At 37.0% G+C, this 19216-nt stretch overlaps 1 protein-coding gene across 1 annotated transcript in view; it reads right to left on the bottom strand.

The window, feature by feature from the left end:
* Positions 1–19216, bottom strand: part of SYNE1 (spectrin repeat containing nuclear envelope protein 1) — a 390131-nt gene that overhangs the window by 255553 nt on the left and 115362 nt on the right. The window contains exons 12-16 of the mRNA XM_074333963.1: positions 17824–17931; positions 14951–15088; positions 13603–13767; positions 4602–4714; positions 3878–4046 (exon numbers count right to left, since the gene is read on the bottom strand). Coding sequence (XP_074190064.1) covers positions 3878–4046; positions 4602–4714; positions 13603–13767; positions 14951–15088; positions 17824–17931 — 693 coding nt within the window. The remainder of the gene's footprint in view (positions 1–3877; positions 4047–4601; positions 4715–13602; positions 13768–14950; positions 15089–17823; positions 17932–19216) is intronic.

Consider the following 19216-nt stretch of genomic DNA (forward strand, 5'->3'; position numbering starts at 1 on the left):
AAATTTTGAGTAATTTAACCGAACAAGCAAGTCCTGATTCAATCAAAAATGGAAAATTATACCTAATGTTCAAGACACTGTAAGAAACTGAAGAGATAAATATACCTGGGAAAGTTTTAAAAAATAATCTCCATTTAGTTTGGGCACAAATTTTAAGACACTAATGGCAAAATACAATTGTTCTAAGTGTCAAAGAAATAGGAAATAGTGCGTGTATGCAACAGAAAGGCTTAAATATGTTTTTGCTAGACTACGTTACAAATTAATGATAAATGAAGAAGAGAGAAAAGTTTATTTCCAAGTTTAATTTTTGGTCCAAGGGGAAATGGATGTTTTAAGAATATTATAAATACTACAGGGATTCATTAAAGCATTTCTGAGCTTTTCTATGAGGTAAACGAAGCAATTAATTTTTAAAGGAAGACGCCTTATCTTTGACTTTAATTTTTCATTGTTTCATTTATTTTGGCTCTTTTTTTTTTTTTTAATATTGAGTAAATCCGTTTAGTAACATGAATTATTTTGTCTATTAGAATCACTTTAGCAGAAAGACTACTAAATCTCCTTTGGACTGTGAGCTATCTAGACACAATCTCTCAGAATGAAAAGTAAACACAAATGCATGTTTAAAATAATAGTAACAGGATTAGTTTATTTCTTTCAAAATAAGACTTCCATTTGGCTCTCAACTTCAACAAATAAGCCATGTTAGTCAAAAGACTTTTAAAGTTGGTGGTACTTCAAGAAAAATAAGATACCTCTCTATACCACTAAATTCACAATCTCAGTAGAAAAGACTGTATTTCTACTCTCACAAGATAAATATAGATATTATAAATTAAAATCTCATCCATTTCACTTAAATGGAGTTAAACCAGATAATTTAAGATTTTAAAAATCAACTTTGAGGAATGGTTTCATCAGAATTGCCTATGCACATTAATAAAACAATTACAAATAATAAATGTTCGTATTACTTATGTCACATTCACATAGCCCACAATTCCAAGAGCTCTTCTTTTCTTGTATGTGAAAAAACAGAATGAAAGGTGACTCTATTTCTTCCATAGTAAAATTGAAGGCTGTGTTCACTGACGTGGTCACATCAAGAACAATTCCGACAGTGAGAACCAATCAGATTCTGATTTACATTACAGTATGTGACCTCCCAACAGTAACATGTGGCCTAAGTTAGTCAACAAGTATTGTGAAGCATTGTCCAAGAATTCCTCAAGTACTTATCAGCTATGTACCTGAACACCTTATACAAGAAGTAGTAGGAAGCATATTCTCTAATTCTCTAACACTTAAAAAAAAAGTCTGTTTTTTTTTCAGATGAATAAATCAAATTGAGAATTCAGTCTAAGGAAAAGATGATCATGATACATCCTGAATATTACTTCGGTTATTAGATGATGTAGCAGCATATGGCTCATTACAATTTCTTTTTTATAGAAACCAAGGAAAAAAATTGCATTTAAGAAACTGATTTATGATTTCATTTGAAAGTGTTCACACTCTTTGAAATAGTCTGTTCTAAAGAGAGTGATTTACCCGAAAAATCCAAAAGGATGAGAGAGGCTCTACGGGGTACGAGATGGAAGAAAAATAGTATGTGTCAGTCTTTGTTCCTTAGAAAAATCCCTATTATTCTATATTATTATTATTAACTAAGGAAAGATTAAGTTTTCTAGAAATTAAGTTACTTATAAAGTCACATGGGTTCTAAATAGCCATGATTCAAAACACTTCTCTGTGACTGGAGGCCAGGCTTCCTTAATCTCCTTCACCTCACCCTCCCCACCCTGATGCCAGGCTGCCTACAACAGAAATAATAGCAACTTATGGGGTACAGAATGGACATGTAAAATATTATCAAATATGGACCAACATTAAATGGAACTAACAAATTTATGTGAGCTACATTCTTTAATCACTAATCTACAACAGATTGCTTTAGTGATTTGGTCTTTTCAGCTTAAAAAAACAAATCTTTTTTCACAGTTAATTTTGTCAGATGGTGAACTTCAGTACTTAAGAACAAGGGCTTTTAAGTCAGAAAGATGTGGATTCAAACTGTGACTCCACTTCTTACCAACTGTGCCACAAAGAGCCTGTGACTAGAGCGCTCAAGGACTCCTTGGCCACAATGAAACACTGACAATACACAGACCCCAGGGTCACCACTGGGATGAGGTCACACATGCAAAACACGTGGCATGTGTGAAACATTCAATACGCCACAGTTATTCAAACTATTAAACAAGAAATACCTTAAAACCCTTGTTGGAAAAGAAGCATGAATGATAAATAGGTATTTTTTCACCAGGGGATAAGACTATTAGGAAATGTTCATTAACAGCTGCTATCTTTGTTGGGTAAGTAGCAATTTTACATATAATTTTGATCTAAGAAGCAGTTTAAAATTAACGGTTTGGTGAACTTCTCTTTACTTTATGGAGTAGGCAGAAAGCACTGCTTTTTTATCAGTAGTAACGACTCTCTATGTACATATCCTTTATTTGAGAAGTTCAAAGTGAATTACTAATATCATTGTGTTGGAACATGAACCTGGCACAACAGTCCCATTAAGCATTTCCATCTGATTGGCCGTCCTTAAATAGCAAGAACAAAGATGGATCCTGCATAATTACCTACTGAGCTCAGAGTGTATCATTTGATATGACTAAGCCCCCAAATATAAATTAATATTTGTACTTAATATTTAAAAGACTAATGTAATTACTTGAACTTAAAAAAAATGGATTTTTCACTACTTTCCAAAATAATTGAACATGAATAAGGGGCCATATAACAGACTTCACATTTTTGGACAATTGTTTTTGAGACAATTGTAGTAAATCTAGAGAAAGATTTTGTTGTAAACCTGTTAATTTTTTTTTCAAATGCATGTTATTCATTTATCACTTAGAAAATAAAATTAAAATGTAGCAAAATATATTGTGGTTCTAGGATGCTTCAGTAGAGACATGGTCTCAATACCTGTTACAAAGTCACTGTGACTAGTCAGGTCACAGTGGGCTTATATTTTAAATTCATTAATTTATCATTTAGAATTTGTGATTAAACGTAAATGGAACAATACAGAACTGAGATGCCCTATTAACAGTGATTTTGCAAGTAAATTTGTATTGCTAATAAATTTTGGGGAGATGCATGTTTAAATAAGATAAATAAACTGTCTTTAGTAATTATAATTTCCTGATTACACATAAATTAAAACTGCTACTTACAGAACAACCTTCATTAATATTAATCCATTCATTAATACAGGGCTACTATTCTATGTACATATGTACATATATATAGGTAGCCCACAATAAAAGATAATCTTTAAAAATTAAATTGTTACAGAGGTTTATAGTCAAAATTTTACTCTTCCTGGATACACATAAAAATCAATGAAACTCAGGGGAGAGCCATAAAAAAGACATGCTGGACCTAACCTAAAAAAAAAACAGCTTAGGACAATTCAATTCTCCATTGTTCTAAACTACTCATGATTGGATTTTAAAGACATGAAGATAATGTTTAAGCACATTAACTCTGTTTCCATAGTGAGATCACAATCACAGTCATGGGTATATACAATGCAAAAACTTTTTTTTTTAAGCGATAAAGTCAGTCTCAGTGGCTCAGTGTGATTCATGCAGTGAAACCTCCTATACTTCCAAAGAATGCAAGTGCATATTTCAGATTGTTGTGGAAAGCTCACAAACATATCAAACGCATTTAACACACTGGCACCTTCATGTTTAAATTCAAGATTAAAATGCCAGTGGTAAATCGACTGGTAGGTGTTAAAGTCTAAACGTAAGGGTCCCCTCATCTCTATGACGGCACCTGGGAGACTTACAATGTAGCTTTGCAGAAGCAGCTCCACAGACTCTCTCCTCCCGTACTTGATGATCCAAGACTTCAGCTTTGATTCTGCAAGAACCAGCAGTGAGAGCAGACGGTACTTTAATTCCAGAAATTCCATTTTCATTAAGTGTAGTTCTGACGTGGAGGACACAAAATGAAACCTAGAAATAAAACACAGAGTTTCCAGAATGTAACTAATAGTAACAGAACAGAGATTACTTAACCTGTTACACGTCAGTGTTAAATAGGATGCAGGTACCAGGTCTTGTCAACTCGGGCTGACCAGTCACTACCTGGAGATCCAATTCCTCTTCTAGCTCTGGGTTTAAAGGCAAATCATGATTGACTGAAGTCTTTGATTGAGTTCTTTCTCCTGCCAACACATCTCTCATCGGTTTCTTTTATAAGCTGTTTTTGAAATATTACATAATGTTCCTCACAGTGCTGAATAAAAACACAGCCTCTGAAGAAACCATTTTTGTGATTTCCCGGCTCTGGGTACATTCAAGTTACTCTTTTTAATTAACACTATATTAGAATGTTGGCATTCTTAAGCCTATGCTACGGGAGCCCAGTTTTATTGTACCAATGTAAGCCTTTCTGTACAAAAAAAAAAAAAAAAAAAAGAATCAATTCATTAAAAAGAAAAGAAATGGAAAAAGCATCCACAGAGCATTTTAAAAAGAGACTTCATTTAAAACCAGGCATTCTCTTACCTCTCGGCCATGTCCTCTAATTGATCAGGTGGCACTGGGATCCCGTTGACAGACCTGGTCCGATAGATTTCATGGAAGGCTCTTTTGTGGGCATCTGTGTTTTGAAGCAGATCCTAAGATACAATTTAAAAAAAAAAAGGAAACATGTTCACAGGAGGCTAAGAAGCATAATTTTCAGCCTGTACCGATGAGTCAATGTATTCAACAATTTCATCCTGCTGCCACATCCATATGCAGTTTGGTGACTATCAAAAGCTTGTACCTTATACAGGAGCCCTGTGCTAGAGCCACATCTAATAATTATGGCATCTTTAAACACACATGACACTTGCACAGCAATGCATTCACACATTTTAAAGGTACATGGTCCAAAGGAAAATGCAATTACTGCTATAAAATGATTTGGTATTTCTCTCCTTCCTTGAATTTCAGATATGCTGATTTTTAAAAGCTTCAAACTAAGCATAACTAATTGCATAACTAATTTAACCCTTTAATGGTAAAAATATTAGACTCTTTTTGTTTTGAATGCACGCAAGCTAGCATAGCGATATTTGTTTGTCGTCCAAAGTAAGTCAATTATATTACAATAAATTAAGAGAATACCCTTATGTTTAGAACATTTCAATCAAGCACAGGAATGTCCCAAAGATATCATGTGTGATGTTTATAAATATTCTTTGTAGGCTATGTAGAGCTCCATAATTTGAATCATTTAGTTAGATTCATTTGAATCTCCCTTGATTTGTTTTCTGAGCTTCTCACTGTCAACAGACTTATTTATATAGACTTAGACTTACATGAATATCACAAGTCCTAGCCAATTTCTCACATAGAAACAAAGAAAGAGAGAAGGGAGAGGAGATTCATGCCATATTTTCTACAGTTTAATTTGTTTCTCAATAGCAGGATACATACTCGACACTTGCTAACAAGTAAGACACATTAGCCCACCAGAATGATACATTTAAATTAATATTGTTCCTCTCACACCAAGATTTAGTGGATTAATTGGAGAAAATAGAAGCAAAAAACAGCCCACAGCTGTAAGAGAAACACTTGATGGGGGGGGGGTAGGAAATGAAGGCTCTCATAAATTAAAATGTTCAAGGCATATGTATTTGCTTATGTAAGTGAAATTAATTTGGGTGGGATTCATTTTTACATTGTAGAAAAAGCCAGGGCCAAACTATTTCTATCCTGATACATTTTACTATGAACTATGCTTTGAGCTGCTTTTAATCTCGAAGTAACTGCACAGATATTCACAAGCCACTCTTGCCCAGAAAGAGGGCACTACAGGCAGCCAAGCTGGTTAAGAGCACAGAGGACTCTCCTAGAGCAGCTACTGACTGTGAGTGCTTTAGTTGTTCTCTGCCTCCTTTATAACATCCAGACACATTTTTACAGCAAATGACCTTGGCTGGGACTCCTCCAAGGGACTGCAGAGCCAACTAGGGCCACCACCACATGCAGCTCTGATGTGCTGTGTGACTATATGTTACTGCATGGGTGGCGATGTGTGCCTGTACTGGAATACCCAAATGTTCAGCTGCCTTCTAAGAAGCTTTCCCTATTGTACTTTTAAGTATCTACTTCATTGAAAAAATCTTGACAAGATATCACAACAAACAAAAACAGTTTCAAACATATGATAAAAGAACCTACAGCTGGCATGACGTCGCTAGGTTCTCTGGGAAGACCGTCTCAATGTACAACAGCCAGATGCTGAGCACAGCATATGACTTTAATTCACTGGTGAGCTCACGGGAAGTAAGTGAAATCTTTTAAGTCTCCCGTTCAGGACCCTGAACCGGGTCACAGAGCTGTGAGCAAAAACAAATTGAAAAAGCTGATCGTTCCAAGCAAATACCTATAGCTTTGCTGCAGGAGATTTTGTCTTGGAACTTGAATAAAGTGAGAACACTGAAACGGAGACTCCTGCATTTAGTCAGAACCCTCAAAGAGGGCAGGTGTGGGCCTGCTTGGTAGCAAATGTAAATACAGGGGGAGGAAAGCAAAAATCGCCAAGCACACGAAACAAGTCACTATTTGTGAGAATCAGCAGAAACGACAAATGTATAGTGTTAGAAAAATATGAGTAATTTAATACTTGACAACAACAGCTTGCATGTTAGGAAGAGAATAATCTGGTTAAAGTGTTAATTCTTTATATTGATTAAGAGGAGGTGAAGATACGCCTTAACTTTCAATTTTGTTAAGAATCTATAGTATAATTCCAAGGGCAAACATACTATTAAACTAGAGTTGATAATGTTCAGACAAGTAGAGGGTAAAACATAGAATAAGAAAAATAGGCGAGTAAATGAACAAACAAACAAAAACCCCTCAATCAACTTATAAATAGCAAGAAGGTGGGGGCAGGGGGTGGTGAAGGAAGTAGAATAAATAAGGAGCAGACTCAGACAGTAGCAACAAATTCAAGTTTATCAGTAATTATAAATAAATGTGAATACACTATAAATCCACTAGTTAAAAGGCAGAGATTGTCAGATCAACCAGATAAAACAGAACCAAATAAAACATGACCATCTGTTTCTTACAAGAGATACATCTACACATTAAGAACAGGAATAGGTTGAAATGAATAGAATAGGAAACAACATGCCCGGCAAATACTAATCAAAGGAAACTAGGATAAGTATATTGGTATTAGATTTCATAACGGAAATCATTGTAAGTTAACTGCTGAATGATGAAACTTTCAATTTACTGGAAGATATATTAATTCTGAACTTGAACATACCTGGTAAGCATATAAATATATAAAGCAAAACTTAGGAAACTACAAGGAGAAACTGACAAATCTGCGTGGCTGTTGGAGTCAACAGCATACCTCTCTCTCCCAGGGACTGAGATGGACCAAAGGGGACAATTGGGATAGCAGGTTAGGGGTGATGGAGGAAACAGGAGGGAAAGGGCTGCTCATCTGTGGGCCTCATGGGTCTTTGTAAGAATTTTTGTGTTTATTTTGAGTAGATGGAAGCCAGTAGGGAGTTTTGAGTAGAGAGATGAAATGAACTGAACTGCATTTTAAAAAGATCATTAGCCATTCTACTGAAAATACTCTATCCTGATATACTGCTGCCTTTTGTTTCCCAGACAGCACAGTAGCTGGATTCCTGCCTACTGCACTGACTGTTCTTTCTCACGGTCTTTGGCTGGTTCATCTTTATTCTTTGATCTCTTAATATTGGGTTCCCTCGGGGCTCGGTTCTGACCCTTTTCTCTTCTCTGTCTATCCTTCCTTGTTGAATTTCTCTAGTCTTAGAGCTTTAAACATCCCTGTATATGCCAATGATTCTGAATATTTATCTCCAGTTTATCCTCTTGTCCTGAGCTCCTGTTTCTTTTCTTCTAGTCCCACGTCGTATTCCACTTGAATGCGAAAAAGTCTCATTCCCCAACTGAACCTCTGATCTTTCTCCCCAAACTTGCTTCATTGTTTCTCCTTGTGAAAACTCCATTTTCTAGTTGTTTAGTCCCAAAATCAGTGCCATGTATGATTCCCCTTCCTTCACAATCAATACCTAATGCTGAAAATTCTCTTTGCTCTGTCCTCAAAATATATTCAGAATCTGACCACTTCTCCTCATCTATACGACTCCCACCCTGATTCTTGCCAGTCTACTTGGATTACTGAGATTATTGAGGCTGGTTCACTGGCTCCTACCCTTCTTTCCCTAATAGCATCTAGTCTCACACAGCAGCCAGAGTGATACTGTTGAAAAAGTGATAATACCATTCCTCTGGTAAGAAAGTGGATGGCCAAAGATGGTTAGGACATGCCAGAGAAAATCAACAATGCCAAAAGTGCAATTAAGGGAAGTGAGAAGGTGCAATGAAACAATATTAGGTAAAAATAGGGGCTTTACTATTTAGGCACAGAAAAATTACCAAAAAATAGAAGAAAGTTTTTGAACAACTTTATATCTTGTGCCAATGATTTTGGAAACTTAGTAAAGTGGACAAATTCTTAGAAAGTATGAATGGAGAATACTGGCCCAATTAAAAATTTGGAAGCCTGAATATTTCTAAAACCATTCTTAGGAGCTGGGGATACAAGAGTCAAAAAACAAACATAATTCTTGCTCTTACATAGGTGACATAACAGTGCAGGATGTCAAGCAATAAATACAATAAATAATTAAAATAGCAGTTAAGATGAAGATAAATGCTAAAGAGAAAAATTGAAGAGGGAAGGGGATATGGAGTTGTAATTTTAAAGACGTGGCCAAGACAGTGTTGGCTGAGAGGTAACATTTCAATAAAGGTTCAAAGGAGATGAAGAATAATATAATGGGAATATCAGTGGGAGAATGTTTCAGATCAAGGGGAGAGAACATTCCAGAATGATGGCACAGACAATGGCCTTGAGGTGGGAAGATGCTTGTTTGATGTCATCTTTTCAGGGAGTTTCATTGATTACCCTACTCAAACTGCAACACCACCTCATACTTCCTGTCCTTTTACTTTCTAATCTAACATTTACTTATTATGTTTATTATTTCTCATCATCCTCCTCCCACTAGAAGATACGTTACATAAGAGTAGGGATTTTTGTCTGTTTTGCTTATAAGGTGCATCACAAATGCCTAGGACATCGCTTTGCACATAGAAATCACATAATACATATTTGTAGAACGACTAGAAAGGCATAGCTAGAGGAGCAGAAAGAAAACTAGGAAACCAAATAAAGAAAGTGTTTCAAAGATGAAAGAATAACTATGCAAAGTGATTCTGATGGGGGATGTAAGATGAGGACTGAGAGGGGATCCAGGAGAACCCCTCTTGAGATGGAGAGCGTGGCTAAGGAACACTTGATTGGAACGGTTCCAGAAAGAATGGGAAAGGAGAATTTTGAAACCAAATGAAGCATAGACAACGCCTTCAAAGAGCTTTGCTGTTGTAAGAGGAAAGGGGGGAAACAGACAGCTGGAAGGGGAAATACGGGTAAGAAAGACACTGTTTTAACATGAGAGAAATAACAGCATACTGAACGTGGATGGGGAAAATCCAGCAGAGAGAGAGAGAGAGAAAACAAAAACAGAAAACAATAAAGAATGGAAGAACTACAGGAATTGTCGCCTGGAAAAGAGATGGGAGGATGGCATCTAGTGCACATGTGGAGGGGTTGGCCTTCACTCAGAGCACAGATGGTTCACCCATAGTAACAGAAGTGAAGACGGAGTCTGCAGGCACAGATGCATGTATGTGGGTTGATGTGGTCGTGGGAGCTTGTGGAAATTCTTTTTTGATTGCTTCTGTTTTCTCAGAGAAATAGGAAGTGCCATCAGCTAGGAGTAAGGTTGGGGGAGGAGGTGTGGAAGGATTGAAGAGACAAGGTAGGAAATAGTTGTCCCCAAGATGCAGAGGGAATGGAGCTGGCTGGGAAATGCCTTTGGAGTGTCAGGCTGCATTCAGGGCCCACTTGGGTTAGTCACTGTGCCTGGGAGAGTGTTTTTCTCTAGCCACAGTCAGCTATATGTGTGTGGGCAGGAAGTAGGCGGAGAGTTGGCTTTAACTAGGGTTGTGTTTTAGCCAGGAGAGTAGAACAAAGAGAGATCTGGACAAGGTGGTTAGGGTATAGACAAGGGGTGCTTTTAATGACTGAGTATTGAATTTAAGCAGAATACAAAGGGAACTGATGGCACGAAGAGGATGCAAAGCAGTAAAATGGCCATAGGATCAATGGATTGCAGGGCACAGAGGAAATGAAGACTTGGTAATGGGGCAAGTTTTGCCTGGCCAGAGGTGCTTGAGGAAGAGACTGGTGAGGTTTCAATTCCTGGTGATGACAAGTGCTGGTCTTTGCCTGTGCAAAGTTAGTGGCCAGGGTGGGGTGAAGAACAGGATCACTGGGAGAAAGGAGGTCAAGAAACTGAGAGGCCAGGATAATGGAAAGATCATCTATGGATTAGTGAAGGTATTAAGAATAATGGCATGTGTTGTCATCCAGGAAATAAAATCTCCAGGAAAGAAAGGAAAGTGATCTAGGTAAGGTGGATGCCTGCTGTAAGGATAGGTAGTCTGGTGACTATTCTCATTATTCCTTCAGACTGACAAACTTACTTTGTCAAAGCAATACTACGAGGAGGCTAAATCACTCTACATGTATTATATGCAACAGTTTTGTGAGCACATTTGAAGTCTGGTGCTTAAAACAACTTGGATTATCAGCTATGTGACCTTTGGCAAGCCAGATAACCTTTTTGTGCCTAAAGTTTACTTATTTGAAAAATGAGAGTAATAATATCTATTTCACACCCTGAATGTCATGTGCTCAGCAAAATTAAGTACTTAGTATTGAAACGTGGCTAAAATCTCAATTATACTTAGCTATGATTATTGCTATCTTTCTAGATAACTGAGCATTAGGGTATCTGAAAAATAGAAGAGATAATAGAGGGGCACTTTGTTTTCCAGAATAAATGTGCTTCCACATACATGTAAATTAATTTAAAAAAAAAAATAGTAAAAAACACTGGTAGAACCACTCATAAAGTGAACTCCTTGAAAAATTGTATTTTAAAATTTATCTGAATTCAATTTTTGAAAACTGCTTATGTACTAAGTAATGAAAAATTGTCATGTGGTATATTTAAAAAAAAGATGTAAAGAATGCAGAAAATCAAGAATTCTAGGTCTTGGTAGCATATTTAAGTTTTCGTGGCACACGCCATAATTACTTTTAGATTGGGATGGAGAGATAATATTCTCAAACATTCTTGCTCATGTATTGATGAGTCCTATATTACATGTTTATCGGTTGTTTGCATTTTCAAGTGAGCCCAATATATCAGAGCAGAGTAACTGATACCAAATAGATAGGCTGATTTTTCTGCTATTGAGGAAACCTAGAATTTTAGTTATCTTAACCATCATTCACATTTCTCACATCACCAAACCTTAGCTTATTATAGGCAACTAATAAATATATTTTGAATGAATGAGAATTGGTCTTATCATTGACAATTGCACTGTTATATGACTCTACTACTTTAAGTCCTGGTGCCCAGACCTACTAAAAGTTCCTACCTAGTAAACAGATCACTCTGGAGATTTGCCTTGAACTTCATCTTAGCCCCTGCCTGCCTTTGCTCACTCCCTGTGGTCTCCTCATTGTATCCCCTAGCTCTTAGTACAGTCCTTTCTGGTTTTCAGTCTCAGATAACCATCGTCTCTGACTCCTTCCCCTTTCCTCTCCCCGCTCCACTTCATTTCTGGCTTTTATGGTTGTTTACTGCACTTTGGCGGAGATGGTTCTGGCTGCACACTTTGTGGCTGGCACGGAGTCCCTCTCTCCAGGGAGTCAGAAGAGTCGGGAGGAGCCTGGAATCATAGCATCACTGACAGCATGTGTGCCGTCCAATTTAAAATGCATTCTCCATGAGGGGCTGTTGCTGCCTAGTGTGTACCATGAATTACTATGTCTGCTAAATCTTATTGCCTAGTAAATAGCGCAGTTAATATCATAGGACATTTTTTCTCTATGGTGGAATATTTCAGTAGGATTTAGGTCTGTTAGATAAACAACAAACACATGCTGTTTCTCAAACCTCTACACTGGAGACACCCTAACCAGTTTCCCCAGTGCCAAACCTGACACATAGTAGGCCCTCTACGGTGCACATCTACTGAGTTGACACATCCAGCCCATCATCATTATACAGTCTTCATTTGATTTAAAACGCTAAGGTGATTTCGTTTGTATGAAACATTATGGTGAATTGCAAATGTTAAAGTGGCATTATTTGTGTAGCCCTGTTCTAGCATTTTCCCCTGTTTTTAATATACTGGGAATCTCAGCATGGATATGGCCCAGGAGCAGACTCCAAAGTCATGTTCTCATCTGAAAGGCAGATTCTAGGGAGTTCTGTTGTGCTTTGCATGTGTTGAGGGTGATGGAGAGGAAAGAGGCTAAGCTCAGAAATAATCAGCAAAACCGAAAGTGGTTATAAATGAAGAAGGGCCAAGAATAAATGCAGGATGGACCCTGACTGATTGTCTAAGATCACAAAATCTTGTCATCAGTCTTGCTTGATGAGTGAGTCTGGGCTGAGGGAGTTGAGCTGAAAGGGCCAGGAGTTGAATTTGCATGGCCTCCCTGTATCTCTAGTTCCAAAAATAAGATCCCAAAGGGACAGGAAATGAAATCTGTCATGAATTTGCTTTATAATCTAGTCCGGAACATACAACAGTCTACTTCCTTGGGATAGCTTTAAAAATATCAATAATTTGGCAGAAAATATATATGAGCTATAAATTGCCCATGTGTGGTCAGGAGTAGAAATCTCTGCCTGTCAATTTAGTTTCCACATATATAGCAAACCCCCATGAGACAGTTAAACAGATACACAAATTCAATTGCACAAAATGCAGGATGGTGTTAATGTGATGTTTATGAAAAAATAGCAATTTTAGTTAGGTCTGACCTGTCACAAAATACACAGAGGAAGTATAGTAGACTTTATGCAGTAAACTGAAAAAGTCACAAATGACTAAGACGTCATCAAGGCCTAATCCCTCCACTTGTTAAGACCATCAGTGCCCCCTCCCCACCCCACCTCATAGCACCAGAACACAAGAAGCTGGCGACTTGCCTTGCCTTCCTTTGAGAATGGAAGCAGGAATGAGGTCTGGAGCCAATAGTTGATCACATTACTATGCAAGTACATACTGTCTGTGGGCTTATGGTTTGAAAAATAATGTATAACAACAGAACTAAGAAAGATAACTGCAGATTAAAAGAATATCAAAGAGCTACTGGAAAATACCTCAGGAAATAAATTTATTGGAGCTGTCATTAACAAGTACAGGAGAGGGAAGTAGATCTGAGAACTTCTAAGAAGGTGTGACATCTCTGAGTCAGTATGAACAGATGCCTGGAAGGCCATGTCCCTGCAAGTTCTAAATAGGCCACATATCCAGAGCACACTGGGACTGTTATGCTGGAAGGTTTTCTGACCAGAAGTTTTACCTTATGTTGCTCACGTTTCCTCTGTATTGTGTTGGCTGTTTCCTCATGGACCTGCTGAATGGTTATTTCCTCTCTCAGGGCCACCTCTGCTCTGTATAACCAAGCACCTATAGTGCCCAGAGGTGCTGGAAGAGATTTATCAAGCTGTATATGCCAATCAAAGAGCTGAAATACAAAAGTAGAAAAACAAAATATCTGTAATACAGAAGTCAGTTCCTAAAATTCCCGCAAATGATTCCAAAGCCTATATAAGGCTTTAAGTTAATAATTTCAGGTTAATTTAATAAATTTCAGATAAAAATGATCTGTGTTCTGAATTTTGTGCTTTGAGAATGGGGAGGAAATACAGTGACAAGCAAATTTTGAGCAAACTCTAAAATACATCTTACACATGGAAGGATATTATGGAGAACTTAAAAGCCATTTTCTTCTTACAGGAATCGCATAAAGCACCCACTGACTTTCGGTTTGGCTTTTGCTGCAAGGGAAGGGACTGAGTTTGCTGACATGCTCAAGGATGCAGGAGATGTTTCCCTTAAAACCTCCTGCATCATAAGAAAAGGTCCAGAAAAATCAGGGTCATCTAGACATCTCTGGAGGAAGACGAGTGTTCAGGATTCTTTCTGTAATAATATAATTCTCTAACCATCTCTCCACTTCTTCCACTTTATTCAATTTTTAAGCACCGTTTCCCCAGCTTATTGAAATGCCAGGTAGGATGGATTTGGATGCTTGGAAACTCTATCTTTTGATAGAGTTTATGGGAAAAAAAAAACAGATCATAAAAATGAAGAAAACGGTAATTTCAAGGCAAATATTCCCACTAGTGATAGAAATTTCAGCGGTTTTGAAATCTTGGTCTTTAAGTTTGCAAAGTATTAATATTGAAGTTTCATGGTTCCTTCAGGTTCATGAAAGACCAGATAACAAGGCAAGTTTAAAGACTATAAAAATGAATGAAAATATAGGAAGATCATTAACTACTGATGAACCATGGTTATGGATTGTGCAGAAGTTGTGGAGGCTCCACTCCTAAACAACCCAGAATTAATTTGTGTAAAGGGGGAAGGAACCCAGATGGTCTTCCAGGATTTCAAGCTATCACCCTGTCAACAGTGACATCATGTGCGGGCAGGAAAGTCAGGGAAAATGTCGTGGAAGAAGAACTTCCCTTAACTTAAAAAGAAAACTTGAAGAGAGGGCAAAGATTCTCCCACAGTCAAGTCTTTCCTGCTTCAGACAGAGGCAGGAGCACCTGATGCGACATCACTGTGCAGGAAAGGACGATGGAAAATAGTCTTGAGTAGGTCACGTAAGCTCGAAGGAAATTAACCACGGGAGAACTTACCCTGGAGGACACTCGATCCCAGGACTGTTTTACCAAGGCTTGGTCAAGTGTCAATTTGCCGTCTCTATGCAATGGTTGCAGTAACTGTTCAATCTGTTTCCTTTTTATTTCATACTGAACTCTGAAGTGCTTAAAGGACTAAAAGGGGAAAAACAGCAACCAAGATGGCAGTGACTCAAAAAAAGCAAAAGCAAAGGAAACCACATTTCCTAAATAACAATCCTTCATATTTGGATAACGCTCAATATATTTTGTTTATGATAATAATAACAGTCATGATACTAACAGCAGCTGCCATTCATCAAGCCTGACAAATAGCCCGCCCCATGCTAAGTGCTGCCTACATACTATCTCCCCTGACAATACTTCTACATTTCATATTAAATTAACACTCCTAAAATATGACGCCATGTTTAAATATGAATTGAAAATACCACGAATATGTGCAGTTATGGTAAAGAACATGAGAATGGCCCTACAGAAGCTAACAGATAACACATCTAAAAGAATGTCTAAGTCTCAGAGCAGACAAACATGTAAATCCACATGAAGAACACTGGGGGGAGATGGTGAATAAACATTTTACCACAGTTACCTCCTAGTCCCTCTAACTTAATGTAATTAAAAATGCCAAAATATAAAGTCAATCTTCAATTTTATTTCACAGAATTCTATGAATGTAAAAACTGGGAAGTACACTATTGAGTGATAAGTAGAAACAGAAAATGTTGATGACACAGTAAACCCATGTGTTCCCTATATTCAGATTTCAGATGGTCTCTAACCCTATTTTAAGAAACTAGTGATCATATTTGGCCTGAAAGGAGTGTTTCTGTTTTGTATTTTTCTAATCCTTTTAGTTCCCTTTTTATAAACTAACATCTGCACAACATGCGACTTTATAACTGACAATTTATTTTTTGACAATCTATGCTAAAACTGAAACTCACTAACAGACTAAGTATATTCATTCTGTCCTTGCATTTCTATTATCAGTTTCTTGGTTTAATAATTTTTTAATATAGCTCATCCCAGAAAATTATACTTTTTGGGAAAAATATTATATTGCATATCAAGCAAAAAAGCATGATAATGTAAGCGCATATTTACCACTTTGTCAAGTTCATCAAATATAATATTGATGGCACTACCCATCTACATTCAGGCACACTTTATAAATATAATTATATGAAATACACACTAATGTAATAGCTAAATCTTATATTGTTTGCCATGTTGAATTGCTCACATCATGGTACCTTTTTTTTTGTAGCAAAGAATGATTGAAATATAATATAGTCTAAAATATATTATATGAGCTGTGATAAAAAAATATGGTAAATGTTTAAATTAGAAAAAATTATTACATTAAAAGACACCTCTAAATACTCCCCCTCCCTTCAAACACACTTATGCCATCATTCTTGCCACTTTCTGAAGCAGTTCTGGAAGTTCTCTTTCGTGAGTGTCTTTAGTTGCACTGTCATGGCTGCCTCGATGTCCTGAATCATTTTGACTTTGGGGAAGAGCCGGAAGTGGCACAGTGCCAGATCCGGTGAATAAGGTAAATGAGGACACACCATAATGTTTTCATTTGACAGAAATTGCCATACCAGAAGTGATGTGTGACACAGAGACTTCCCATTGGGATCACAAAATACAGTGGATGCTGCTGCCGAGTGCCCTACAATGGGAAGGTTAGGATTTTCAATATGGGAAGTGGCGCATCGAACCTTAGTAACAGTGTGCGACAAGTTTCAACTTGTTCGGTGCAGTCAGTAGGGTGTGAGCTATGATTAAGAGAAGGTGTGTTTTAAAGTGTGCCATCAATCATCCTCCATCATGAATGACAATGTTCCATGTCACACATCACTTCTAGTATTGCAATTTCTATCAAATAAAAACATTACAGTGTGTCCTCATCCACCTTATTCATAGGATCTGGCACCATGGGACTTCTGGCTCTTCCCCGAAGTCAAAATGACTGTGAAAAGAAAACATTTTGAATCGATTCAGGACACCAAGGCCGTCACGACAGTGCAACTAAAGACACTCAAGAAAGAACTGCTTCAGAAAGTAGCAAGAATGATGGCATAAGTGTGTTTGAAGTGAGAGGGATTAATGGCAATGTGTCTTTTACTGTAATAATTTTTTGGTTGTTTAAACATTTACCATATTGTTTGATCACACCTCACAGTTTTGCCGCTAAAATACAAAGCTATTTTAAATAGGGGGGGAAATGTCAATGCTGCATAGAATAAATCACAATTTAGTGGGAAAACCCATTATATAATTTTGTGTCTTGGAAGTGAAATTGGAAGCCAAAATCCATTTAATAACAGTGTAATGAAACTGGGGGAATCAACAACAAAACAACCCTGGCCTCAACTTGAATTCAATAGGGTTGAACTAGGTAGGTCACAGGAGAAACTGATCCCTTTAATGGGCCCACTCCAAATATTCATAATGCAATCCTTTATTAAATTCAACTTATTCTACAGTAATTTTTAATTTGGCACTGAAGTCATTTTTTTGGTGGATTTTTTATTGTTATGTGACATCTACAAAATCATGAGTTCTACAAAAACAATAACTAGATGTTTGTGTTCTGGGTCATTTATAAGACTCTGAATTCTGGAAATCATGAATCCTCGGGGCTCTATTTACAGTATGGACATATGCGATTTAAAACTACTTATTTACATAGAAATACAATTACAAAATTACATGCAAGCTTAAGATAATACATATTATTTCTTTAAAGACTTTTTTCATTAGTATTATTTGAAAGATTAAACATAGATTGAATGACATACAAGAATCTTATTCACGAAAGCCTTTTGAAAAACTGAAATTTCTTTTCCATACATTACCTGATATTTGTCCTGCAAATTTGATTCCATCATCTGTGCCCTTGTCAAGTCTCTTTCAAATTGTTCTATCCAAACTTTTGTTTCCTTCAAAATTAGCCTGTTTTCTCTCTAGAAATCAGCAGATGTTACAATTTTATTAGTAACTGTGCATTTATTTAATTACTGATTAATACCTGACTGATCCTGGAATAGACTTAATGTTTAATAGGTGTCAATTGTCTCTGAAAAATTTTCTCTCTCTCTATTCTCACCCCTTTTGGAGAGCTAAAAACAAGAGTTAATTCTATAAAAATACTGCAATTGTCTCTGAATACTGAAATTAGCTTTATTTTTTTTCTCAAGAAACACTAATTTAATTAAAAAAATGTCTGCAAGACAGGAATGTCCTAAGTACAAAAAACAAAAGCCAAAAAAAACAAAAAAACAAGTACTCCGAGCCATGGCTGGAATGAGAGTAGTGACATAATCCAATGCCATTGGTTACCCAGAGGACTATTCCAGATGAGATTAATTTTGACCAAATTCAAGGAGCTACAGTCACAGTAATATTGGACTACTTGTGTATATTATTGAAAAATACTATTCAGTGTTACTAGCTCCATGTGAACATAAAACACAATTATCTTGTTCAATGTGGTATTTCGAGACCCTGGCAACATGGCACCTATAAGGTAGTTACTAAATTATATGCTGAATGAATGTATCCAGGTCACCACTCTCATCTCAGAAATAAAAAAAAAAAAATTAAGAAAAAGCAGATTTACATGCTGTTTCCACAAATAATAACAAAAGCAATCCTACCATCGAATTAGTGAAAATGTCCTAATTTTTCATCAAGATTCCTTATCTGGTAGGAATGCCAAATTAATCATAAATATATTTAACATGATCTTTTGGCACTTATAATAGCTTTCAACTACAGCAGCTCACTCGGTGATCACAGCCATGACAGAGACAAAATCGTCTCTGTTGACAGGTGAAGTGGCAGAGTCGAAAGAGTGTTGGCTATACAGGCAGGCAAAACTTGTCACAAATTCTGGTTCTAGCATGTATTAGCTCTGGGACCTTGGGCACATCTCTTTTGTGTGTTTTGTTTTTAACCTCTCTACTGTTATACCATCATCTGAGGAGTCATCACATACCCTTTCCATGGCTTGCGGGGCGGGGCAACAAAGATAAGTGTGTAACACACCCAGTACAGATATCGGCACACAATACTATCATGTTTCCATGCTCTCTCTCACTTTGCAGTTTTGCAAAGCCAACCCTCTTCTGCCTGGAATATTTTCCCCTGGATAATGCACCCCTCAGAGCTCAGCTCAGACACAACCTTCTCTGACCCAGAAGTTTTTTTCTAACCCAGAAGTCTATACTAGTGGTTCTCAAACCTTAG

This window comes from Rhinolophus sinicus, linkage group LG05 (assembly GCF_036562045.2).
Source record: "Rhinolophus sinicus isolate RSC01 linkage group LG05, ASM3656204v1, whole genome shotgun sequence".
NCBI classification, from domain to species: domain Eukaryota; kingdom Metazoa; phylum Chordata; class Mammalia; order Chiroptera; family Rhinolophidae; genus Rhinolophus; species Rhinolophus sinicus.